This window comes from Dipodomys merriami, unplaced genomic scaffold (genome assembly GCF_024711535.1).
Source record: "Dipodomys merriami isolate MVZ:Mamm:240054 unplaced genomic scaffold, mDipMer1.0.p SCAF_4, whole genome shotgun sequence".
Classification (NCBI taxonomy): domain Eukaryota; kingdom Metazoa; phylum Chordata; class Mammalia; order Rodentia; family Heteromyidae; genus Dipodomys; species Dipodomys merriami.
Window position 1 is genome coordinate 9,760,886 of NW_027205603.1, and position 23,700 is coordinate 9,784,585.

The 23,700-nt window shown below is 37.8% G+C and overlaps 1 protein-coding gene across 7 annotated transcripts in view; it reads right to left on the reverse strand.

Moving 5' to 3' along the window:
• Nebl (nebulette) overlaps nucleotides 1-23,700 on the reverse strand; it is a 99,667-nt gene that overhangs the window by 8,875 nt on the left and 67,092 nt on the right. For 6 of the 7 annotated variants that reach the window (XM_069990479.1, XM_069990480.1, XM_069990481.1 and 3 more), the window contains 6 exons: nucleotides 23,508-23,600; nucleotides 22,163-22,255; nucleotides 20,891-20,995; nucleotides 19,849-20,020; nucleotides 17,050-17,142; nucleotides 15,693-15,842 (listed from right to left, as the gene is read on the reverse strand). In XM_069990479.1, coding sequence (XP_069846580.1) covers nucleotides 15,693-15,842; nucleotides 17,050-17,142; nucleotides 19,849-20,020; nucleotides 20,891-20,995; nucleotides 22,163-22,255; nucleotides 23,508-23,600 — 706 coding nt within the window. The remainder of the gene's footprint in view (nucleotides 1-15,692; nucleotides 15,843-17,049; nucleotides 17,143-19,848; nucleotides 20,021-20,890; nucleotides 20,996-22,162; nucleotides 22,256-23,507; nucleotides 23,601-23,700) is intronic. The other variant, XM_069990483.1, reaches the window with a different exon arrangement.

Sequence of the window (23,700 nt, forward strand, 5' to 3'; positions counted from 1 at the left end):
CTGCTCCTGAGCTCTTTCACTCAAGGCTAGCAGCCTACCACTTTGAGCCACAGGTCCACTTCTGGCTTTCTGGTGATTAATTGGAGATAAGAGTCTCATGGATTTTCCTTCCCAGGCTGGCTTTGAACCGTGATCCTCAGACCTCAGCCTCCTGAGTAACTAGGTTTACAGGCGTGAGCCACCAGCACCCGGCAAAAGTTGGGTATTTTTTAATGTGTTCAAGTGCTCAAATCCACCCTTCAGAGAGATCCAGTAGCTACTGCCAATTGAGTAAGAAAAGGTAAGAAGATGTTGGTCCAAAGCAGGTGTGCAGTGGAAATCAGGGTAGGGAGTTGAGAAGTGGCCACTGCACAATAAGTACAGTTCATTTCCCTGAATTACTTAACCAAAGTTCCACCAGGGCTAGACAACCTTGCTATCTACTTTATACCTGGTGCAATACAAGAATTTTTAGGAGGTTTCTATTAGGGATATGAAAACCATAACTAAGAGCCCAGAAAAAACAATTCAGTAAAATTGAACACCAATTTTAAAAGAGACATGAATATTAATAATGAAAAATGATGATTAAGAAGCATAATTTTTTGAAACTTGGACAAAACAAGCAAAAGGAAATTTACAGTGATAGCTTTGAAAAATCCAGGTTCTGATAAACTCAATTGAAAGCTAACTTTTCTTCTATAAGATTTCTTCCATGAAAAGGTCAGATAATGTGATGTCAGGAAAATGAACCCTTAGATATGTATTTTAATGGTTTTTTCTTTCATGCATGTGATTCTAACGCATTTATAAGATTATCTCTTTGTTGCTTTGTATGTCCCTCCCCCACAGTATAACCCCTGCTTTCACTATATTTGATGTCAGTATAACTTGTGGAGGAGATGGGGAAAAACCAGTTGTTTAAGGATACAGGTGGACCTGTTGCAACAATGAGAAGTACAAGTTGTCATGTCCAAAACGAGCTTTACAACGTCGTCGGTGGGGGGGGAAAGGGGGGGACGGAGAAGGATTGGGATTGGGGGGAGGGGGGAGGCTGGGAAGGGATGTGAAGGGTAAACCAAAGGAGGAGGCTGCAATGCATGGTAAGAAATGTACGCATTATCCTGCCCATGTAATTGTAACCCCTCTGTACAGTATGTTCACAAATAAAATTAAATTAAATTAAAAAAAAGATTTCTTCCATGAAATTTAGACTTCAAACTGTTCTTGCAAAAGCAAGATGTTAGGCTAACTTTGCAACAATTGAGGACATCTTATAGAGAAAAGGACACAGTGCCCTTTTATTAAATCAGTAGTCAGACTTCATCAGTGTAAGTTCCGATGGATGATGATAAAAGTTCAGTAGTTTTTTCTAACCACCGAGTGTGAGGGTTTGTTTTTATTTCCATAACATTAAATTTTTTCAAAAGGTTTTGTTATCCTAAGGCAATAACAAAACACAGAAGTGCAATACAACTTTCATTTCACATTGCTGAGACTTATTGATCCAAGGTCCAGAAGTGGACCAAAGTAACACACATTTCAAGCTCTATTTGGAATGAACTATGATACTTATAATACCAACATGTCTACAGGATAGAATATGAGAAACCCTACATCTCCTTGGCACAGGCCTAAATTTTCTAAATAGATACCCAGAAACACAACAAATCAAAGAAAGGTTGGACAAATGGGATTGCATGAAATTGCAGAGCTTCTGCATGGCAAAGGACATGGCTACAAGATCAATAGAAAGCCCACGGATTGGGAGAAGATCTCCACTAGCCATATAATCGACAAGGGTCTCATATCTAAAATATACCTGGAACTCAAAAAAATTAAATCCCCCAACAACAAATCCTCAAAGAAACAACAGCCCAATAAATAAGTGGGCTAGAGACTTAAAGAGAAACTTCTCTGAAGAGGAAATAAGGATGGCCAATAGACACATGAAGAAATGCTCAACTTCTCTGGCCATAAAAGAAATGCAAAACAAAACAACATTGAGATACCGCCTCACCCTAGTTAGAATGGCAAAAATCAAGAACTCTAATAACAACAGATGCTGGAGGGGATGTGGACAGAAGGGAAGCTTACTGCATTGTTGGTGGGAGTGTAAATTTGTTCAGCCACTTTGGAAAGCAGTATGGAGGTTCCTGAAAAGACTCCACGTAGAGCTCCCCTATGACCCAGCAATCCCACTTTGGGGCATTTACCCAAATGATCACAAACAAGACCACACTGAAGCTACCAGCACAACTATGTTTATTGCAGTATAATTTACCATAGCTAAGATATGGAACCAACCCAGATGCCCCTCAGTAGATGAATGGATCAAGAAAATGTGGTATATATACACAATGGAATTCTATGCCTCCATCAGAAAGAATGGCATTGCCCCATTTGTTAGGAAATGGAAAGACCTGGAAAAAAATTATATTAAGTGAAGTAAGCCAAGTCCAACAAAACATAAGTCCCATGCTTTCCTTTATTTGCAATAACTAGTGTATGTCTGAGTCAACCAGAAAAAACGGTCAGATAAGGTGATGGTAGGGGAATAAACCCCAAGATAAGTATTCAAATTTTTTTCTTTCATGCAACTGTTTCTAACATATTTATAAAATGATTTCTATGTTGTTTAGTATGTCCCTCCCCCATGGTATAATCCCTGCTTTCACTGTATTTGATGTTGGTATAATTTGTGGAGGGGAAGGGGAAAAACAAATCGTTTAAATAGGGATACAGGTGGACCCATTGCAACAAGCAGATGTATAAGTCGTTAGGTCAAAAAACGAACTTCACAACTTTGGCAGGGGGGTGGGGGGGGAGAGGAAAGGGGGGGAAAGGATAGGAAGGGGAAACAAAGGAGGAGGTAACAATGCTTGATAAGAAATGTACTCATTATCTTGCCCATGTAATTGTAACCCCTCTCTGTACGGTATTTTCACAATAAAAAAAAAATGTCTCTTCTGCTGCACAATAAAGGTCTTCCACAAATAGCCAATCCTAATATCCTCTATTAAAAGTTTGTTCTTAAATAGAGAAGAAGATAAAACTAAAATAAAGAAGTGAATAGTTAAGGTGGAACCATGGTGTGAGCTTTTTGCTCAAACACAAGATGAAAAAAAGTAAAAAGACAACGTTTTTCCTTCTTGTTTCTGATTTTATTTTTACCAGTACCGAGGCTTGAATGCAGGGTCTCACACTTGTTCCACAACTGGTACATGACCACTTGAGACATACTTCCAGTCTAATTTTTTGCTGGCTAATTAGGGAGAGAGTCTTGAGAACTTTTCTACCTGGTTTGGCTACGAATTATAATCCTTCAGATCTCAGCTTCCTAATGAGCTAGGCTTAGAGGTATGAGCTACTTGCATTTGGTTAAAAGTAACATTTTTTAACAGAATTTTTTAAAAAACAGAAACTAGAAAAAGGCAGACATGTGTTTTAATAGGCAAAAAAGTAAGTGAATCAAGAGGGAAGAAATCCAAGATGGAGGATGTCCCCACATGGGGTTTGGGGGGATGGTGGGGAGGCAGAGAAATAGAATAAGGATTATTTAAGCACCCTTTTGTCAATGGAGCTTTGTACATTGCTCCTTTACTATCACAACTGTCTCCAGTAATTGTCATCCCTACTTTGTATTACTTCCAAACAGAGACCAATACTGCAACACAACAAGTTCTTTGCTAGGGGAAGGCACAGTATAGATTGCAAGAATTAAAACAGGGAGCAAATTCAAAAGGCCCCACAATAGCTGGCCCAAGTCGACTTGCTAAAAAAAATGGCATTATTCACTGTAGATATAACATTAATTGAGAAAATAATTCGAGAATCTTTCTCAGAAGACCTCAGAGACCTACAATTTATTAAATCAGAACACGGAGAAAATCATCCTTCAGAAATATTCCAATAAAGAGTACAGGGTACAATGAAAAGATGGTCATTATTTTCTAACACTTTAAAAGCTTTGGCAGCTAATGCATGTCAAAGACCTCAATAAGGTTTTGTTTGTGCTTTAGTTTTAGAAGGAGTCTATTTAGATGATCAAAGGGGAAGTGCTGAGAGACAAGGCATTTAGGAGAGTAATGTTTGAAAGTGCTTGTTGAATAATGAGTTATCTGTACTATGCAGAAGGGAGGTAGAATTGCTGCTTGGTAAGCCCAAACCAAAACATGACAGTCTTGCTCAAATAGCTTTGAAACATGTCGTCGAGTTGTATGGCAGAGCCATGAGTGCCCACGATGCATAAATCTCCCCACATTCCACCAATAGGAACCACATCCACATTGTTAGTGACTAATTCAATAAGAATCCACTTCTTAGCCTAAGAGATTTCTTAGCTCTATAGAAAATGCTTTTCCTTTTCCCTGCAGAAAAGACAAAGGCAAATGATTATTTATCGATTTATTTTTAGGTTTTAGTTTGTTTGGAGGAGGAAGGTGTTTTTTGTTTTGTCTTCTTATCGTTGTTGGCAATACTGGGTTTTTGACAAGGCGCCTTGTACTTGCTAGGCAGGTGCTCTACCACTTGAGCCATGCCTTTAGTAGCCCTTCTTGCTTTAGGGTCAATGGAACCTCCTAACTAGGCCTTTATGTAGCTGGTAGTATAAGCTTGAATCACTACACAGAGTGTTAAATTATTAAGCTGAGGTCATATAACATTTTCCTGGCTGGCCTTGAATTATGATCCTTTCTCAAGTAGCTGAAATTACAGGTATGAGTTATCACACCTGCCTTTCTTTTGTTTGCTTGTTTGTTTTGTTTTGTTTGGGGCAGCACCAATGATTGAACTCAATGACTCATACTAAGCAAATGCGTATACAATACACCAAGCAGGCCTGGACTCCACGTTGGGAGAGGGTGATCATAGCACAATTAGTCACCACATGAGAGGAACAGCAAGCCAGGCAAAGATATATATGCAAAATTGAAAGTTATCTCTCAACCCAATGCTGTTCCTAGCCATTAGTTTTCTCCTTCTATACTCCCATGTTATCTATGTGTTTTCTATTTTTAGCTAAATTTCATTACTGTTACTATAATATATACTTTAACATGTAATATAACTGTGATAATAGCAATATTTCATTAACATTTTTCTTATTTCTTTTTAAAAATATATTTATTGTTATTGTAAAGGTGATGTGCAGAGGAGTTACAACATAGTTCAAAAGGAAATATATTCTTCATCTGACTTCTCTAATCCTAACATTAATTTAAAATTGCAAATCTCTTTATTGTGGTAAAAATCAGCTGGGCGCTGGTGGCTCATGCCTGTAATCCTAGCTACTCAAGAGGCTGAGATCAGAGGATCATGGTTCAAAGCCAGCATGGGCAGGAAAGACTGTGAGACTTTGCAGAAAAAGCTGGAAGTGGCATAATGGCTCAAGTGGTAGAGTGATAGCTTTGAGACAAACAAGCTCAGGATAGTGCCCAGGCCCTGAGTTCAAGCCCCAGGACTGGCACTAAATAAAACATACCCGAAAATTATCACTTTAATCATTCAGTGAACATTTCTTTGACACCAGGTACATTAATATCAGCATTGTGTGACCCTGCAGTCTCTTCTTTCAATTATTTTTATCTTTAAGTAGTTGTACAAAGGAGTTGTCATTCAACAAAGCAGTTTATGAACACAGTGGGTCTTGGTCCATGTCACACCTTCAAACATTCTCACCCCTCCCTCCCAACTCTCCCCTTCCCTCACTTTTCCTAATTTTGTAGGATATGCATTGAATTTTCAACTGTGTTTTCTTCCCTTTCTTCTCTTGTCTTCTCTTCATCTACCCACCTCTCCTTGACCCCATCTCACCCCTTTCAAATACTCATTTCCTGGTGTTTTTGTTGACCTTTGATTTAGCCTTTCTGCAGTCTCTTTTAAGAAAATGTACTATATGTAAAACTAATTAAGCACTAGGTATATACCCTTGAGCAAAGCTGTGCCATAAGACTCTGCTACTGAGAAGATAGAAGATATGCACCCAAGAGAAGCTACATAATACAAATTAAATGCTTACATGTAGAAGTACCAACTTAGCTTGACATCGCCTTGCCTAATTTCAGTGCTAAAGGTCTGATTTCCCAGGAACACCTTAGTCTCAGGTAATTGGGGGCATCCAGTTCCCCTACTCAATGTGTCTGGCCCTTATTAAACACGTCACTTGATTTAGCAAATGCAATTTTCACCATAATCTTCACTTCACAGAGAGAACATGCAGATCAGTGACATAAAGTAATTCAGTCAAATTATCACAGCAAGGTGGGAGCCAGGATTTAGTGCCAACAATCTGAGTCCATTGCCCAAACTCTTGACTACACTAAACCAAAATAATTGTGGGAGAAATGAGAAGATAGTGTAAGATCAATTTCCACTTAGCCACTATGAATTCCAGAAGTGTAAAGGCACTGCAATCTGGAGCGCAGAGAAGCTTCCAGGACTGATGAGGTCCTGATTAGAAGACTGACAAGCAGGTCCCCTCCTAGAGGCAGACAGAAGTGACATGAAGAGAAAAGCAAAAGGAAAGGTGTTTAATTGCTGGAGGAGACGGCTTGTCATACAGGCATTGGGTACTCTGTTGACCTTGATTTAGAGATGGGCGGGCAGCCTCAAGGGATAAATGCAACAGGAATTATGTGTGTGAATGTAGTTAATAAAATGTGCCAGAACATCGCTGGAAGGAATGAACTTTGGGACAAGCAAACTCAAACAATATAAAGTGGTACCACTCTGGGCTTTTAGAGGGATGTGAGTCCTTTTGGAGTCTTCCAAGTCTCTGGCAAGATGGAGGGAAGGATAAAGAAGAGGGGAAGGAAGAAAGACAGGGAAGGGAGATCCTTGTTTCCTCTCCCCATTGCTAATACCACGGTATTTTATGTTGGGCAATGATCAGTATCCTGTGTGCATAACTTCCAGGCTATGTTCAGTGGGGCATCCCCTAGAGTGACTTGAACCCCCCATAATGATGACACCTAACAATCTTTAAGGTCACTTTGTCCAGAACTACTTGAGACTCATCCTTCTTCTGAATGGGCATGAAAACAAGGAGGTATGAAAACACTGTTACCAAAGATGTATTGAGAATTTAGTATTAAGAATTTAGCTGCAAATGCAAGCAAATCCAGGAGATGATCTAATCATTTTTCCCAACTTTTAAATAATCAAGTTGATAAAATTGCTTAAAGTGAAAATTAACTAAATTGGATATTTCAAGATTATCATTTGTCAATTGCAAAAGAATGTATACAGTCCTTGTACTTTCTAAATTACAGAGACACACACATCACATTTAATATTTCATTTATGCACTATTACATAGTAAGTAGGATCTCATGCTTACTAAGCAGGTATTCATACCTCCATCTCTGTATTCTCTGGTTCTTTTTGATATAGAATCTCACTTTTTGCTTAAGTACTTCTAGAATGTTATCATAAATCTCCAAAATATTCCTCAATATTATTAAGATATCTTAGCTCTAATTTGAATGACTTTGCCGGTAAAATTTGACTAGTTCCACGAGTGCAGAAAGGCAGTACATTTTGATTCCAAAGCTAAGTGGGAAAAAAAATAACTCTGTGAATGTTCTCTGACAGAACTGATCTCAGCATAGTACGGTTTAAGTATAATAGGTATCTTCTAATGTAAGAAATCCCACTGCTCTGTTTGAAAGTAATATAACCAATTGGCTCCTAGATTCAGGATCTGAATTTCAACTCACAATGTTTCTGACTTCTCAAGCTTTCTTTTCTCATTTCAGTTATCTAAGACAGAATAGGAGTCCTTGATTTGTGACTAGAAAAATTCAAACCACCAACATAAGCAGGATCATGACTACAGAAGAGAAATGAATTCCTTCCCAAAATTACAGTCTTTCATGATGTTCTTGTTGCAGCAAGTCCAGAGGATGTACATCTGTGTGGGTGTACTACCCCCAAAAACAGAACAAAAAAGAAAAGAAATAATGCACCATACGGATATATAGTTTCCTAAAAAGAACTATGTGGCGGGGGTGAGGGGCAGTTTTATAAGATTAAAGCAATGGAGAATGTAAGCATGATAGGTATACAAATATGCTATTTTCACTGTGTAACCCAAGTCACTACGAGGAACTTGCAGACTCAAATTATACCATGACTAAAGCCCCAGCCTATAACAAACCCCAATTTCCTTAGTGAATACTACTGCAATGTTAGATGAATTGATCTTTTCTATGAAGACCTGTTATTCCAGCATGATGAAAGAAATTCTTATTATGCTATTACAGAAAATAGTCTATAAATACTGGACAATGCATGGTATGTATTGTCAGGGCCTGGGTATTGTCTCTTAGCTTTTACACTCAAGGCTGGAACAAACCACTTGTGCCACAGCTCTACTTGTGACGTTGGGGTGGTTAACTGGAGATAAGAGTTTCACTGACTTTCCTACTTGTCTTGGCTTTGAACTGGGATCCTCAGATCTCAGTTTTCTGAGTAGTTAGGATTACAGGCAGGAGCCACCAGCACATGGCAATGTGTGTATAATGCATTTTAAAAAGAATAAAGCCTGGACTATATCCTTGATTTTTTTCTTGAACTTTTGGATTAAAATACAGACTCTTAGGAACTAATGCAATCCATGAATTCCCAAATACAGTTTTATACTGGATACCTTTAATAACAAGCCACAGGAAACACCACATGGAAACACAGCTCAATGTTCATGTACCTGACATGAAGTAAAAGTGGAAAAGTATGAGAAAATTAATGTGTAATTGACCATCTGCATCCAACGAAGTCCCTCTTAGTTGGGCTAGGACTGGAAAAAACACAGGGGTATGAAGAGTCACCATCAGATAGGGACAGTCACAGAAACTAGCCATTATGATCAAATGTGTATAATTTTTAAGGATATGCAGATAGGAGCTAGGGAAAAGCAAGACAGACAGCCAAATAGTACACTTGGGCCCAACAGATAGTGTATGGTACCAATCAAGAACCAGCAAGGACTAGAAGGTCTGGAAAATGTACTGTGAGCAAGCCAGGGATTAAAGTAGAGAACAAAGAATGGAAAACATGGCCCTAAGGCAAGAAGAAAAGAACCCAGATAAACTGAGATGAGGGCCAAACAAAAACACTAAAACGCAATAAAATACTTCCACTTCTGGTAGGGTATCATTTCCAACCATGGAAATTTTAGAGGTCCTATAATGCCAGGCTCCAATTCCCATGACTCACTAATCCTGAGGCATGGAAGCCTAAGAGGACAATGGGCACCATGTTGAAATGGAAAGTGGGAGAAAAGTAGGGAAACTTGTCACTGCAGGGGTAATATCATCCCCCTTTAAAGTCTCATAGATATGTAAACATAGACATCCAGTTAGCCACCCAAGCCTGGGCATAAATTTCGATGCATAAAACTCAATGCTCCTGTATCCATTTTCATGGCAAGAAGATGAAAACTGAGAGAATCTCTTTACATGCATGCCACTTCGCATTTTATAAAGCTTTTCCCCAAAAGTCTTCTCACTGTACAACATATGCTATGGCCACATTTATATCCTTTCTGGCACTCAAACCTGTTTCTCCCAATCCTGTCAGCCTCACAGGAAATACACTTTAAATGTTTTATTGTTTGCTACTTTAAGTGTCAGATGTTTCTTCTTCATAGGCATCCAGGACGCTTTGATTCGATATTGGCATATCAATGAAAGACACATGCGCTTCCAGGGACAAATGCTATTCATTAGTATTTGATCCTGTATCTGACTTAACACTCAGAAGAGAAAGCTAAAGATGTTTCTTTCATTCCATTCCTACTGAGAATGAGAAATATGAGTTCCTCTAAAGAGTTCAAATTCAATCACAAACCTGACACTTTTTCTTGGGTAACAATAGAAGTCAAATTTTCACACAATTTATAACATGTGCTTTTTGTAGACTGTATGTGCCAGACAGATGGTTAAATATACTCGTGTGATAGCCTGATAACTAGATTTCACATTATAAAGGAATTGTAATTCATTTTCCTGTTGACCATTAACACCACTTTTTTTTGATAGTTAACAAACTTGTCAATGACAATCTTGAAATAATTCACATACACAATTGAGACTTGGTACTTGAAAGTATTTTCTTTAGAAAAGTCAGATTAGGAATAAATTGGATTTGAGGAGAGGGATGGGGTTGAAATTACTAATCAGCAATTATAAAAATAAAGTACCACCTAAAGTAGAAAAGCTCACAATGTTTACTTTACATGAAAATGGACAGCTCTAAATCTGAAGTGTGTTTGGTTTTCAGTCCAAATGCCCCTCAATGGATGAATGGGTCAAGAAAATGTGGTGTATACACACACACACACACACACACACACACACACAAACAAAAAGGAATTTTACTTATTAGAATGATAGTGTACCATTTGCAAAGAAATGGAAATATCTGGAAGAAATTATGTTAAATGAAGTAAGCCAGGCCCAGGAAACAAGGGATGTTTTCTTTTATATGTGGAAGCTAGATTGCGCTTATAAACTTGTAAGTCAATATTGGGTAATATGCAAGTTATATAAATGTGCTAACTGAAATCTGGTAGATTCAAGGGAGAACTCAAATATTTTAATTCCTTAGAAAGTCAAAATCAAATTTCAGCAAAATAAACCACCGGGAATCAGGTACTCAAAAAAGGGTGAGTGGGGTCAAGATGAGAGGAGGAGTAGATGAATGAAGAGAAGAGGAGAAAATGCAATTTAAGAATCCAATGCAAATCCTACAAAATTCAGAGTAAGGGGAGGGAGGGATGGGTGAGAATGTAGAAAGGGGTGACAGTGATCAAGATGGATTCATAAACTGGTTTATTAAACGGCAACTCTTTCAGGCAACTACTTTAAGATAATAATAAAAAGAAAAAATATATAATAAAAAATAAAAAAAACTAATTCTTGTGTGTATTTAAGGTTTAAAACATGATGTTAGAGGATATATAGAGATAGAAAAATGATTGCAAGAAAGATTCAGAGTAACATATCTGTCATCCCACACTTGTGTATATATAAGACCATAAATAGAGTATGACTACTTATTAACAGGAATCCCAAGTACAATTCTATTAACTAGAGTCTTCGTGTTGTACACTAGTTCTCTAATTTTGTCCATTCTGAATAACGTCCACTCTCTTCCTATCCTTGGAAACTGCAGCTTTATTCTCCATCTCTGAGAATTTGAACTCTCTGAAAAACATTTTTTATAGGCAGGGTACTGGTGGCTCATGTCCATAATCCTATCCACACAGGAGGCTAAGAAGTGAGGATTATGGTTCAAAGCCAGCCCAGGCACGAAAGTCCATGAGACTCTTGTCTCTAATTATCCACCAGAAAACTGTAAATGGCTCTGTGGCTCAAAGCACTAGTGCACTAGCCTTGAGCAAAAGAGCTCAAGGACAACATCCAGGCTCTATGTTCAAGCCCCATGATTAATTTTAAAAAAATACATATAAGGTAAATGTTGCCATGTTTTTGTCTGTGTCTGGTTTATTTCACTCAGCACACTGCCCTTCACATCCATCTGTGTTGTAGCAAATGGCAAGATCTCCCTTTTTAAAGCTGAATAATATTCCCTGTATTTATTTGCCAACTGATATTTCCCTTGTTTCCATATCTTAGCTACAGTGAACAATGTCTCATGGAGCATGGGAATGCAGACAGTTTCAGGAGGTGATTATTTCATATCCTTTGGGTGTGCATTCCGAAGACAGCTGCTGGATTGCACGGCATAGCAACGGAGCTTCATACTGCTCCCCATCAGGGCTACCACCACCTACATTTCCACCAACACTAAATTAGGGTTTTCTTCTCCAGGAGTGAATTTTCTAGAAAACTGCTGTGCCTTTTTTCATTTTGAAATTATACTCATGATTTAAAAAACAAAAAACAACCAATAATCCTGAAGCAGGGGCAGGTGGCCATGTGTAAATCAGAAAGCCTAAAACTTCAGTGGGAAGAAGAAATGAACTGAAAAATGAATGCCAACACTAGGCAAAGTCTTTGACTTGGTGGGTAGTATTTGGATTAAAAGAGATTTGCAGATACTCCTGGTGAACACATATCCATCACTTTCAAAACAAATCAATGGTTTTTTTTCTTTAATCACACTATGCCTGTGGGTAATATTCTCTTTTTGTTTGACTGGTTAATCTGTCATTCAATGACGGCTGTTGTCCTGAGGATTTAGGACCTAGCCCAAAGATCTTTGCCCCAAGCTAGCTTGTGAGGGACTCTTCTTGTGTTGTCTCCCTTTCCTGCCCTAATCACATGCTGACTGAGCTCTCCCCACTCAGCCTCTGTGGCTCCTGAACATGGTGATAAAGAAGCCATGATATATAAGGTGGGATTTCAGAAGCCTGTTGGGCCCTTTGACTTTCGGTCTTCCTACTACTGCACATAGATGCATAGTATAAGTAGGCTAACCGAAACCCTGAGGGAAGAAGTACTTACAGGAAAACAGAAACGTTACTGGGGAGTCTGGGCAGTAGGGTGATGCCAGACTTGTGTAGACATAAATGGAATTACACAGCCCAGGACCTGATCTCTACCATGTCAGTGAGACAGGATGGTGATGCTCTCGGGGGACAGAGGCAGAAAAAAAGCTGCGTGTGGAAAATGTGGAGCTATACATTTTTAAGACAGAGACAACCATCAGTCTTACAGATGGATTCTACGTGTAGCATGAGAAGGAAGAGAGGATTTGATTTCAAGGTTTTGCTCAAGTAATAGGGTAAATGAGCATTAGCTAAAATGGCCAACACTAAGACAAGATCAAGTAGGGTGTCAGGGTGGCAGAGAAACAGGAAAAAAAGATTCTGGTTTCAGACATGAGGATGAGATGCTTGCTAATCATCCTGCAGTCAGATGCTTTGTCTGGCGTCTGGCCATTGTTAAAAGTAGCAAGGTGCATTGGTTTGGATGTTTCTGTTCTTTTACATAAATGACCAACATTGATAATCACAGACATCATACTGTGCACAGTAAAATCCACCATGTTGTTTTATATCACCAGACCCTCTAGAAGACTGTTAAGAAGGCCTCCTGTTTTCTTAAGGCCTGAGGAATCAAATCTCTTGGCAGAATCTAACTCATCTACTGCAGAATGAATTTTTAGAAAAGCTCCCAGAGTAGATTAGGCCTTCAAGGAAGAGGCCCACTTATCTCTAGATCTAGACAATAGATCTAGACAATATGCTTTCCTGAAGCATAAAGACTCAGGAAAGCAAGCTGAGGTTACATTCAGCTGACCCTTGTGTCTGCAGAGGGGCTCAGTGCCGCCCATGCTCTGGCTCTTAGCTTCTTCAGAAACCCATCTTTGAGACCCACAATGCCCTGAGGCTAGGCCCAAAAGGCATCAAACTACACCAATGTGCTATGCATGCCTTTGCCATTCTTCAGCCTGAAACATTCCTTATCCATTTCTTGGCTAGGCTAACTCTATAACCTGAAGCAATATTCCATCACAATGCCATTCTGAGCACAATGATTTCATGCATCTGATTCATGCACCGGAATTTGATGAGTTCTTTGAAGAACTACCTGTTTTTTATTCATGCCTTTTCACAGCATCCCACACATAAGGGAGAGATTAGATATCTGGCAACTGAACAGATGCAGTTAGAGGTACCACTGAATACCAAATGGCTACCTAATTGGTACACCCTGTGGACAACAGGCCAAGAGTTCCAGGGTATACAGAAGTTTCTTTTCCAACCTAATCTCTTTGGAAGACAAATGCCATGGAACAGAGCACTACAAGCACAGCACACCAAGGCCAGGTTAAACTCTGGGGAATTCAGAAACTTGTTTTCAGTCAGTGTAGGCAGGACCAAGGTCATTCCAATAGGATTCTTTCCCCGCAAAATGGGGAAAGTTCACAAGGTCGAAAAACTGAAAATGTCTATTTTGAAAAGTGCATCTGTTTTTCATTCCCCTCACCCTCCCTTTCATGCTCCAGAGAAAATAGAAACACATAAAACACCTGGAGGCAAACTGAACACAAGTTCAACCTGAGGAGGGTAAAAACGCTAGCTGAGACTGCAAATGCAGCAACTGCAAGCGCACAGAGACACTCACCACCCCTAACAGCTAGTTAAGGGAGGCCAGGGACATGCAAAGCATTACAGGAGACAGACCATATCATAGCGAGTGAACTAAAAACAAACCCCAAGATGAAAGCAAACCTCCGAGGGAAATCAGCAGAAAGTATCAGGATTATTTCCACCAAGGAAACTGAGTGTCACATGAAAATTAAGTTGAACTAATGTAATACTGAGAGGCAATAAAGATCATTTCAAACAATACTATTCAAGAATCAAAAACACAACTGGATAAAGTTTAAACAAAAGTCTCTGTAATTGAATCAAAGTAACACAGTAGAGATGTAACAATGAAAACCCTTTGATAGCCCAATCCACTGGTGAATAGGCTGGAAAGTAAAGAAAGCCTGAAATAATCACATAAGAGAATAAAAATATCAAGCAATCAAAGCAAGATGAGACAATCTAATGGATTAAAACGATGATAAAAAGTCAAAGCTGGAGAAGGCTTATGTATTCATGTTCATGAAAACCAAATGTGAATGAAGAAAGCATTCTACTTTTGCCTGGAGGAAACGAACTGATTGTTTATCCTAACAGTCAGAATATCCTCTATTTTATAAGAAAGACCTCAATAATATGGCTACATAGCTGCCCACCATTTAATTCCAAAGTCACTTCCGGAACTTTCTCACAGATAGGAGAAAGAGTTCATTTGAATGCATGATCTTTAGCTTAAGAAATAGAAACCACCTTAAGATAGTTCTTCTTATATTCTATACCCTTCTTGTCACTGATGCTGAGTTAGAGCCGTAAAGTATTGCTACTCAACTCTAGTGTCTCTTCCTCTGCTCAATGTCCTGACCACCAAGGCCATATCTGTGGTTTGAGACAACCAAGTACTACAGGACAGCTTTCCTAGATATAACTGAGTATTCTTGTTGGTCTTACAGACTTCAGTCCCCTCATCTTTCTCACTGCATCAACACCCAACTTCCACAGAGAGGGCTGATATTTGCCCCATTCTTTAATAACAGCTTTTTCAGCAGTTTAGTACCTCCAAGAAATCCACTGGAAGTTGTATCTCCAATCCACCAGCTTCAGTGGAGGAAAGTAAAAGGTGGGTATATAAAGTAGACCAAAAAGATTAACACTGACTAGTATTTCCCATTTGGGGGGGGGGGGGAAACTCATATCCCAAATTTTATTACTGATTTCTTTTTGGTAAGATCTAACTCATTCTATGCATTTATATTGATATTTAAGCCCACACATACATAATGGCCTCTCAATCACTCAAATATTATGATAGATTGATTTTTTTCTCTCTTAATGGAAATCAAATACAAATTATGCTAAACTCTACTGAGATTATACAGATTCATCACGTACTACTCCCGTGAAACACTCACATTACAAATCCCAAGATCAATTCTGTCGTTATAGATACATTTGCAGTGATAACAGTGAAGAAACACATATGCACACGTACACACACGTGCACACACACAGGAGATAACATGCAAATGCAAATTAGTGGTTTAAGTAAAAGACAACTTTCTAAACTAAATATCATGTCTCCAATTAAATGTTTGTGCAAAGGTGCAAAATACATTAGGAACACTCTAGTGACATAAGTGTCTGTTGTGTGTACCTCCTTCATCAGATGGTCTTGTTACTTCACTGCAGCAAGAAAAGCTAGGGTAGAGCTCAGAGATTTCTGACTTGTCATCTCCCAGACCTGTACCAAAAGTACTGCTGGAATGAGATCGAGAGCGATGTCTCCTATATTGACTTGCCTTTTCTATTGAGGAGAAATACCCAGACACATGAATACGTGATTTGAAAAACAGGAAAATCACTTAAAAGTTTTACAGGGAAGGGAAACAATTCCTTATTTATAATAATCCCAAATCTCAGCTATTACATGGTCCTATTCAGTTCTTCCCAAACCTTACCATGCACTGTTCACTACCTAAAGAATTTGAAGCTTATTTACAAACATTTAAAATCTGAATTTTAATAAGAACATGGATTTAGGAGATAAACACAAACTAAGAAAACCCTGGGAAAATGATTATGTTTCTTTCAGACACAGCATCTGCTGATAAATATTGGCTTTCAAATATCCTGAGGTATATAGTATTCATTGCCTTTGTTTTTAGAAAGTTAAATGATATGGTGGGCTAACTACATGGATCAAATTAACTACAGAAGTATTTGAATCTCTAGTTTTCATTGGGGACTCAAAATTATGTTAATCAACAGTTATAGTCTTAAATTCAAGGGGTAAAGAATTTAATGATATATTTACAGCCTTCATGCTATTTAAAATAACTGCCTAGCTATCAAAGCTTTTCAGACCACATTTTCTAAACACAGTTTGAAAGTCTGAAATGTCAAATCATGTTATCACTATACAAAACCATTGTTTTCTTTTTTCTGATTTAATTATATATGTGCAATCTAAGTTAAAAGTCAAATAAGCTCCTTATGGAAAACTATTCGTTGTACATTATATAGAAACTCCGAGATAAATTTTAAATACTTAGCAGTTTAATTGTAGGATATTTATGATGCTATATAGAAAACCTTTATAATGTCCTAGTTATAATTTGTTGAATCTATCTTTAAAATATTGTTATTTTTTATTAAACAATTTTTTTATGTTCCAGCAGTTTTATCCAATCCAAATAACTGTATTTATAAACTCAGAAGGAATATAAAACCATATTCACCTACAAAAAGTTATGGTAAGTAAGCTTGAGACACCATCTTAAATGAATCTAGGAGAAACTAATCTAGGGTTTATTAAAAAGCTCTATTGCAAGTTTTATTTTCATGAATAACTAATGGTACCTTCATGTAGCAATGTATTTATTTTTGGATTATTCTCAACTTTAAAATCTACAAGGTACCATTGCTATCATGAGCCTGTGCAGTTCATAGCAGCTTCATTTTCAGGAGAAAAATCCACATACATGAAGAGGAACTCAACACATGAGTAATACCAGAGAGCATATGTAGACTTCTAGACTGAATATTGTCTTCCAGGGGATCAATGTCGAAGATGGAACCAGGATCAGTGCGCCATACTTTGAGATCTTTCACCAAAAGGAAGAAATCAACAGATCAAGAAGGAATTTTTTTCAAACCAGCACCAAAGAAAGACAAGCAAAAGGCACATAATACAACTGTGCTACAGAAGTCAGAGAACAATAAGAGAGTCACTTGCATGTGTGCATATTAAAAGGAGTTGATCACCAAATTTAAGTTGTTGCCTAGTTTCTTCCTTGGCAGGCTATGTTGAGCCTTGTTCAACATCTGTGACTCTTCCTGCAAGTCCAAAGTATGAGAGGCCCCTACCTGCAGCCCCAAAACTCTATCACTCATGCCCTACATCCAAGAAATAGACAGTGTTTGATTAAAGTTCCCAATTAAGGACACATGGATAGCATTGGAAACAACTGAGATGTTTTTCCTAAAATTAAACAAAAAGTTCCTCCCCCTAGTAACAGAAATGAGTACTGGAAATGTAACATGTGAGAAGCCCAGTTTTCATTCTGAAAGTTCAGGAAGCCATTCAAGACAGATTTGTCAGTAAGTGTTCTGAACAAGGCATTGTTTGGGAACCATGGGGGATGAGCAGATGTGTAGGAGCAGTTTCTTATCTCAGTTACAAGGCAAGGCCTAGTAGGAGGAAGTTAGATCAGTAGAAGGCGGGGCCTAGTAGGAGGAAGTTAGATCAGTAGAAGATGGAGCCTAATAGGGGAAAGTTAGAACATTATGGTTGTACTTTTCTGCAGGAAATACTGAGACCTAGTCCCTTCCTCTGTCTTCAATTTCCAGCAGCCACTACATATTCCTGCTCTAATGACATACTGTGTTACACAGGCTCAAAGTCACAGGGGCCAAGTGACCATGGACTGAAACCTCTAAAACTGTGAGCCAAACATCCCACTCCTTTAAATGAATTTCTCAAGTATTTTGTCACACTAATAGAAATATAGTGTCAACTTTAGCAAGCCAATGTATCCTTCTATTTTAATTAGAGATAAAATTCACTTTTAATCATTTCTGAGTTCATTGGTTGACCAACTGATGGGTATCAGGACATAAAATGAGCTAAGTCATGCTATTCAACGGGAAAATAAGAACTTAGTTATGGATATATGACAGAAATAAGACCACAGTAGAAGTAACCAATTGGCAAATGGAAACTGGAGACTTTCTTGACAGCTTTGCATGTTTGCTATATGTCAAGCATTATTCCTAGATACTATTATTATGCCTGTTTTGTAAATGAGGACACTTGACTAGTAAGTAGCAGAACCTTCTATGAAAATAGAAGCCCCATAAACTTTCTCAGACTGTGTGACTCAGAAAATTCTACAAACTTGTATTTCCATGCTTTATACTGAGGTTGGCTTATTGGAAAGTTAATGTTTGGTGAATTTACTTCAATTTTTACCTTCATTGGTAAGTTTCTGATGAAAACATATTGCCCCAATAAGAGGAGATAGACTGACTACCGAATTACTAAATAAGTAGTTCAAAGGAAATATATAAGAAGTAACAATTTCTATCTTATAGGTTATAAATACTCAATCTGAGAGTCTGTAGGTAGCTTCATGGTCTGTTCACAATCATCTCACTATAGTTCCTGGTCCCTGATCTTCGTAGGACCCTGGGGTAAGCACTATCCCTTATGAGATACTGGCACAAAGGAATGAAGCTATCAATTTCTGTGTTACATTGAATGAAGACTTCATGATTCACCCATCCAACTTAATGTGATCTTTGAGTAATCAAGTCGAGATCAGTAAAGCCATCAGCTGTCTGTAAATATACTTTAGGAACCTCTACTAGAGTCACTTTGGTAGTCATCCTAGTCTCTTGATGCTCTGGTGTGAGTGTTTTGTGTTAAGATATGACCCTAACATACTTATACCTCCCTCCTAGCTTTCCTCTAAATGGCCTTTCACTAGTATTATTCCAAAAGACAAACTCTTTCTCTTAAAGGTGAAGAAAATGTAACACTGACATTACTGAGAACTGTATGCTACAGTTAGCCAAAATAGTCTTTCAGTTCCACAGTTAGAATAGCTACAAAAATTCAGAGACTGAATACTCTGAAAGAGACAAGAGTTAGTGAACAATGGAAATACATTTTAAAAATCATTGATTTTTTTTTCCTTTCCAGCCCTGCTTTATACTTCGCTACTATTCCGGCTGATATTTCAAGCTATGTTCAATAATTTTCTTGCCAATTTTCCTTGACTAACTGCAATGATCAGGCCTCAAGAACAGAAGGTCTCTAACTTGTTGGGCTTTTGGATATTTTTCACCTCTTCCCCTTTCAAAAATAGTATTTAAGAACTACAGAAGATTCATATTACACAAAACCATTAGAATCTGTCTGGTCCATGAGTCTGAGCTAAAAGGACCTACGTGTCCTATGCTTCCTTCTGCCTCCCATGTCGACTGTACAACATGTTGACCAAGCACACAAACTAAAAGAATGTAAAACAGTTGCTTTACCATTCCTGATTTTCCATGAGTGAGTGGTTCCTGCATTTAACCAGAGTAAACATTCTGAAGACCAAAAAGGGAGTGTGGAGACAGAGGAATTCCCAAGAACAGAAAGCATTTGCTAACTAAAAGCCCACCCTGTACTTCATTTCGAACTGCTTACCATATCAAACATGGAGCTAGGGAAGAGTTAGATGAACAAGAAGGCACATGCTGAAGATAAAGCACATGCTATGTGCGTGATGGCCTGCGTCTGCCGAGGTAGATGCTCTGCTTACCCACAATGATTCCGGGTCTCCTGTCCATCTCCACGACGTGAGGCTGGACACCTTTATAGGCCGCATCGCTGATGACCTGTGTGTTCTTCCTCACTCGCTCTGTCACAGGATCATCCACAATGGGAGTGAAGCCCCTCCCCTTCGTCTTCTCAAAGTCTTCGTGATATTTTACCTGAAAAAGGGGGAGAAAAACACATGAACTCAAATGGACATGTCTGTCACCTGTTACAAATTTTGTCGTTGTGTCAGTTGCATCTAGAGTATTTTCTACATACATGTATTTTTTCCACTTAATCCAACATCAGAAATCAAGGACTGTGTTCTCATCACATTTTTAAACATTATAGTTGGTAATGTATCTTTTAAGAATCAGTAAAAATAAATATTTTGAACTCCTGGATACCTCCTAATATATATTAATTGACCTGCAAATTGACATTTAACTTTCAATGTGTAATCAAGTGATAAGCTATTTATATATATGCATATATATATATAAATATTCTTCAAGAAAAGAGTATCATGTAAGATTAAGAGAGTTAGACGATGATGTTTACAGTTTTTGTATATAATTACAAAATCTTATAGGAATTTCAAAAATATATATTGTTGTCATGTTCTGAAATTGCAAGATAGCTATACCACTCTGTAAATTTTACTACAAGCCATTAAATTCAACACTTCAAAGTAAAGCTGATTGTAAAAACATACTCATTCATATTCTTTATGACATGCAAATACACCAAAGTCTGCCTTAAAATTAATTGGAAAGAAGTCCTGGAAAATGTCATTCACAAAATACATTTATAGTAGTTAAGTTAGTAATAAAAACACACACAAAAGTCACTGGGAAAATTACTTTATTAGACCAAATATTTTCATTAATTACATTATAAATCCCCTCCCCTCAAAAGAGATCTCATCCAAGTTTCCATGATTTGTTAGTCATCCAGATTAGCAGTGAATAAACACCATCCATACACTCTTGTGTCGTCCCTTAGCATGTTTTAGTCATGGGAAGAGCGGTCTGCTTGTATCCTACCATTGAAATATGATTTTGTGCTTCTTTAGCATGTCTCAAACCAGGTGTATCTAAAATCAGACTTGGTCTACCTTTCATCTGTTTATGGTCTTGGGTATATTTTACCTGAAAAATAAATAGTAGAATTCCTTATAACAGGCCAATTTGAATTTTTTTAAATGTATAGCTTCTCTAAGCTAGGAAGGAAATACATGCAACATATTTGAAATTATTTCCCAGGTAATTTTTTTTCAGTGAATTGCATTTTCTTCTAGAATACCAATCCAACTATGCTTTCTCAAATGCTATTGTAAAAAAAAAAGATTAAATCTCCCTATTTAAAACACTTTGTGACCACTAGTCACTAGGAATATAAAACTAGCTATCATATTTAAATTAAATAGGGAAATCTAAAAGTATAGAACCCAAACTTAGTGCCTGCATCTAAATTTCCCCCCTTTTTCTGCAATATTGAAGAATGCACAGCAAATTTCCCCCTACTTCCCTTTAGTTTTGCCTCCTTGGAGAATGAGAAACCATGACAAATAAATCCAATTTTGCCTCTAAGCAGTCACAGTTTAAAGGTAATTTATGTTAAACACATATGGTATCTTTGGACAAAAAAATGCCTTTACACAGATGGAGCTTTTGAAGCCTAAATGCTTTTCAAGATGTGCTAAGAGAGGGTCTCTCTGGACAGGCTGACCAGCAGAACACTGCCACTCCCAAAACTTACTGTGAGGTCAGGACTCCTCTTACTGCAAACATGGGGATAGTTATGCAATGCAGAAATGAAGGCCTGACATCCACTGAGGGAATGCACCCCAACAAGACATTCATATGTCCCACCAGTCACTCCCCTGAGTAACTGAATTCTGCATTTAAATACATTTAAAGATTTTTTCCTCTAAATCCTTACTTTGAAGTAATGACTCCTTTTCTATATATTTTTTTTCCAGAAAGCATTTGATGAGCCAAGTTTCAGTGAAATAAATACATCAGTAAAATGACAACTCTTCAACTTACACATCAAAGACTTTGGCATTTTCAAAGATATTGGCTACAGTAACATGCATCATTGTTTAAATACACTTTAAATGCAACTGTCATTTGCATCTGGAAATACCAAAGAGGGGCTGCAGAGTAATGTAAATTTATACAGTGGCAACTTATGGAAGTCATCTGAAAAACACACGCATTTATCAGAAATTTCACAGGGAATAAAAAACAGAACTATAGATAACTTATAAAAGACACCTTTGTGATGTTCCAAAATAAACAAAGACCACTTGCCGAGCTAATATTTTCTTGATTCTTCTTTACTCTTTCCATCTCAGGAGTTACACTTAATGCTGTAGCTCTTCCCAGCTGACCTTTATAATAAACCTGTCATTCCGGGGAACAAAAGACTAGTGTGAATCTAAGTCAATTAAAGTAGAGTCCCATAGTATTCATTTTTAGAGTTAGCAAAGGAAGGGAAACTATAGATGGACAGGGAGGAGAAAGAAGAGGAGGAGCAAGAGAAGGAGGAGAAGAAAGAGGAAGTAGTGGAGGAAAAGCAACTATCTGTAGTCTAATTACCATACTTAAATGCTTGCATCTTAAGACACTGGGATTTTATTTTATTCCAAAGCAGTGTGCATTTGCCATTTGAATCACTGTGGACATTCTTGCACATATGAGCATATCACTAGTAAATGAGCAGTAAATCTTTACTTGCTGAGGAACATGAAAAGCAGTATTTTCATATTGCTTACCAGCCCTCTTGCCCACATAGAATGGTACTGCATAATTGTGGCTTCTGAGACTGAATTTTGTAAGGATGCATTTAAATAGGTGACTATGGTCATCTATAAAGATTGGTAAACATCCCATTGCTCCATTCTTCCTTCGCAACCACCATGTTCTTTTCTTAGTATGGCAGAGCTAAGAGTGACTATCAGAAAAAAAGTGAAAATCTACTTCTCCAAAACATTAAATAGGTATAAATACCAATGATAATCTGCCTTTGCTTCATAAACTGGTCAATTGACTTTAAGGGATTGAGGAATACAAGATACCTTTGAATGTAATAGATTTACAAGTTTCTTCTTCCCAATATATATGTTAATGACTTTAAAAATGATTTTTTTCAGTGAACTGCCATTTGTGAATTACATAAACAAAAGTGAAACAGCGAATCACAAGTTGGTATCTAAATTAAAAAAAAAAAACAACTTGGATCAAATGCCCTTTCTACATTGGCCACGTGTTTCACGTGAACTATACAACCATGAAGTGTTCATCAGACACTGCCCAAAAGTACAGTAAGAATGACTGAGAATGGGAGAAGGGGCTGAGGAGGCTGGAGAACAAGAACACAGACAGGCAGGAGACAGTTCGATTGCAGGACCATAAGGAAAAGCTCTGTCTATCTCAACTGAGGAAGCACAGCCATCAATGTTGGATGGCAATTGTCGTTGTTATGGTGTAGTACTGGGAACCCTGCAACTCCTCAAACCCGGAGATCTCTCAAATCAATGCTAGTCAACTGAGAGCAGAATATCAACTCAAACAGGAACACTTGGAAATACATTCCCTTCATCTGCCCTTTAACAGGATATGATAGCATAAGAGGAAGGTGCCAAGATGATCTCACATTGCTGATATTCTTCTGGTTTTCTCTCACTCTCTTCAACTCTGGAGGATCAGAAATGGAAGTTGCCTGCTTAATCTCTCCTTTATATTTGACCTGTGGAGGATAAACATGGATTTTAACGACAAAGAATAGACTCTGAGCAAGTACCTCAGAAGATGAGGCTTAAAATTCACCCTAGCATCAAGAAAAAGTT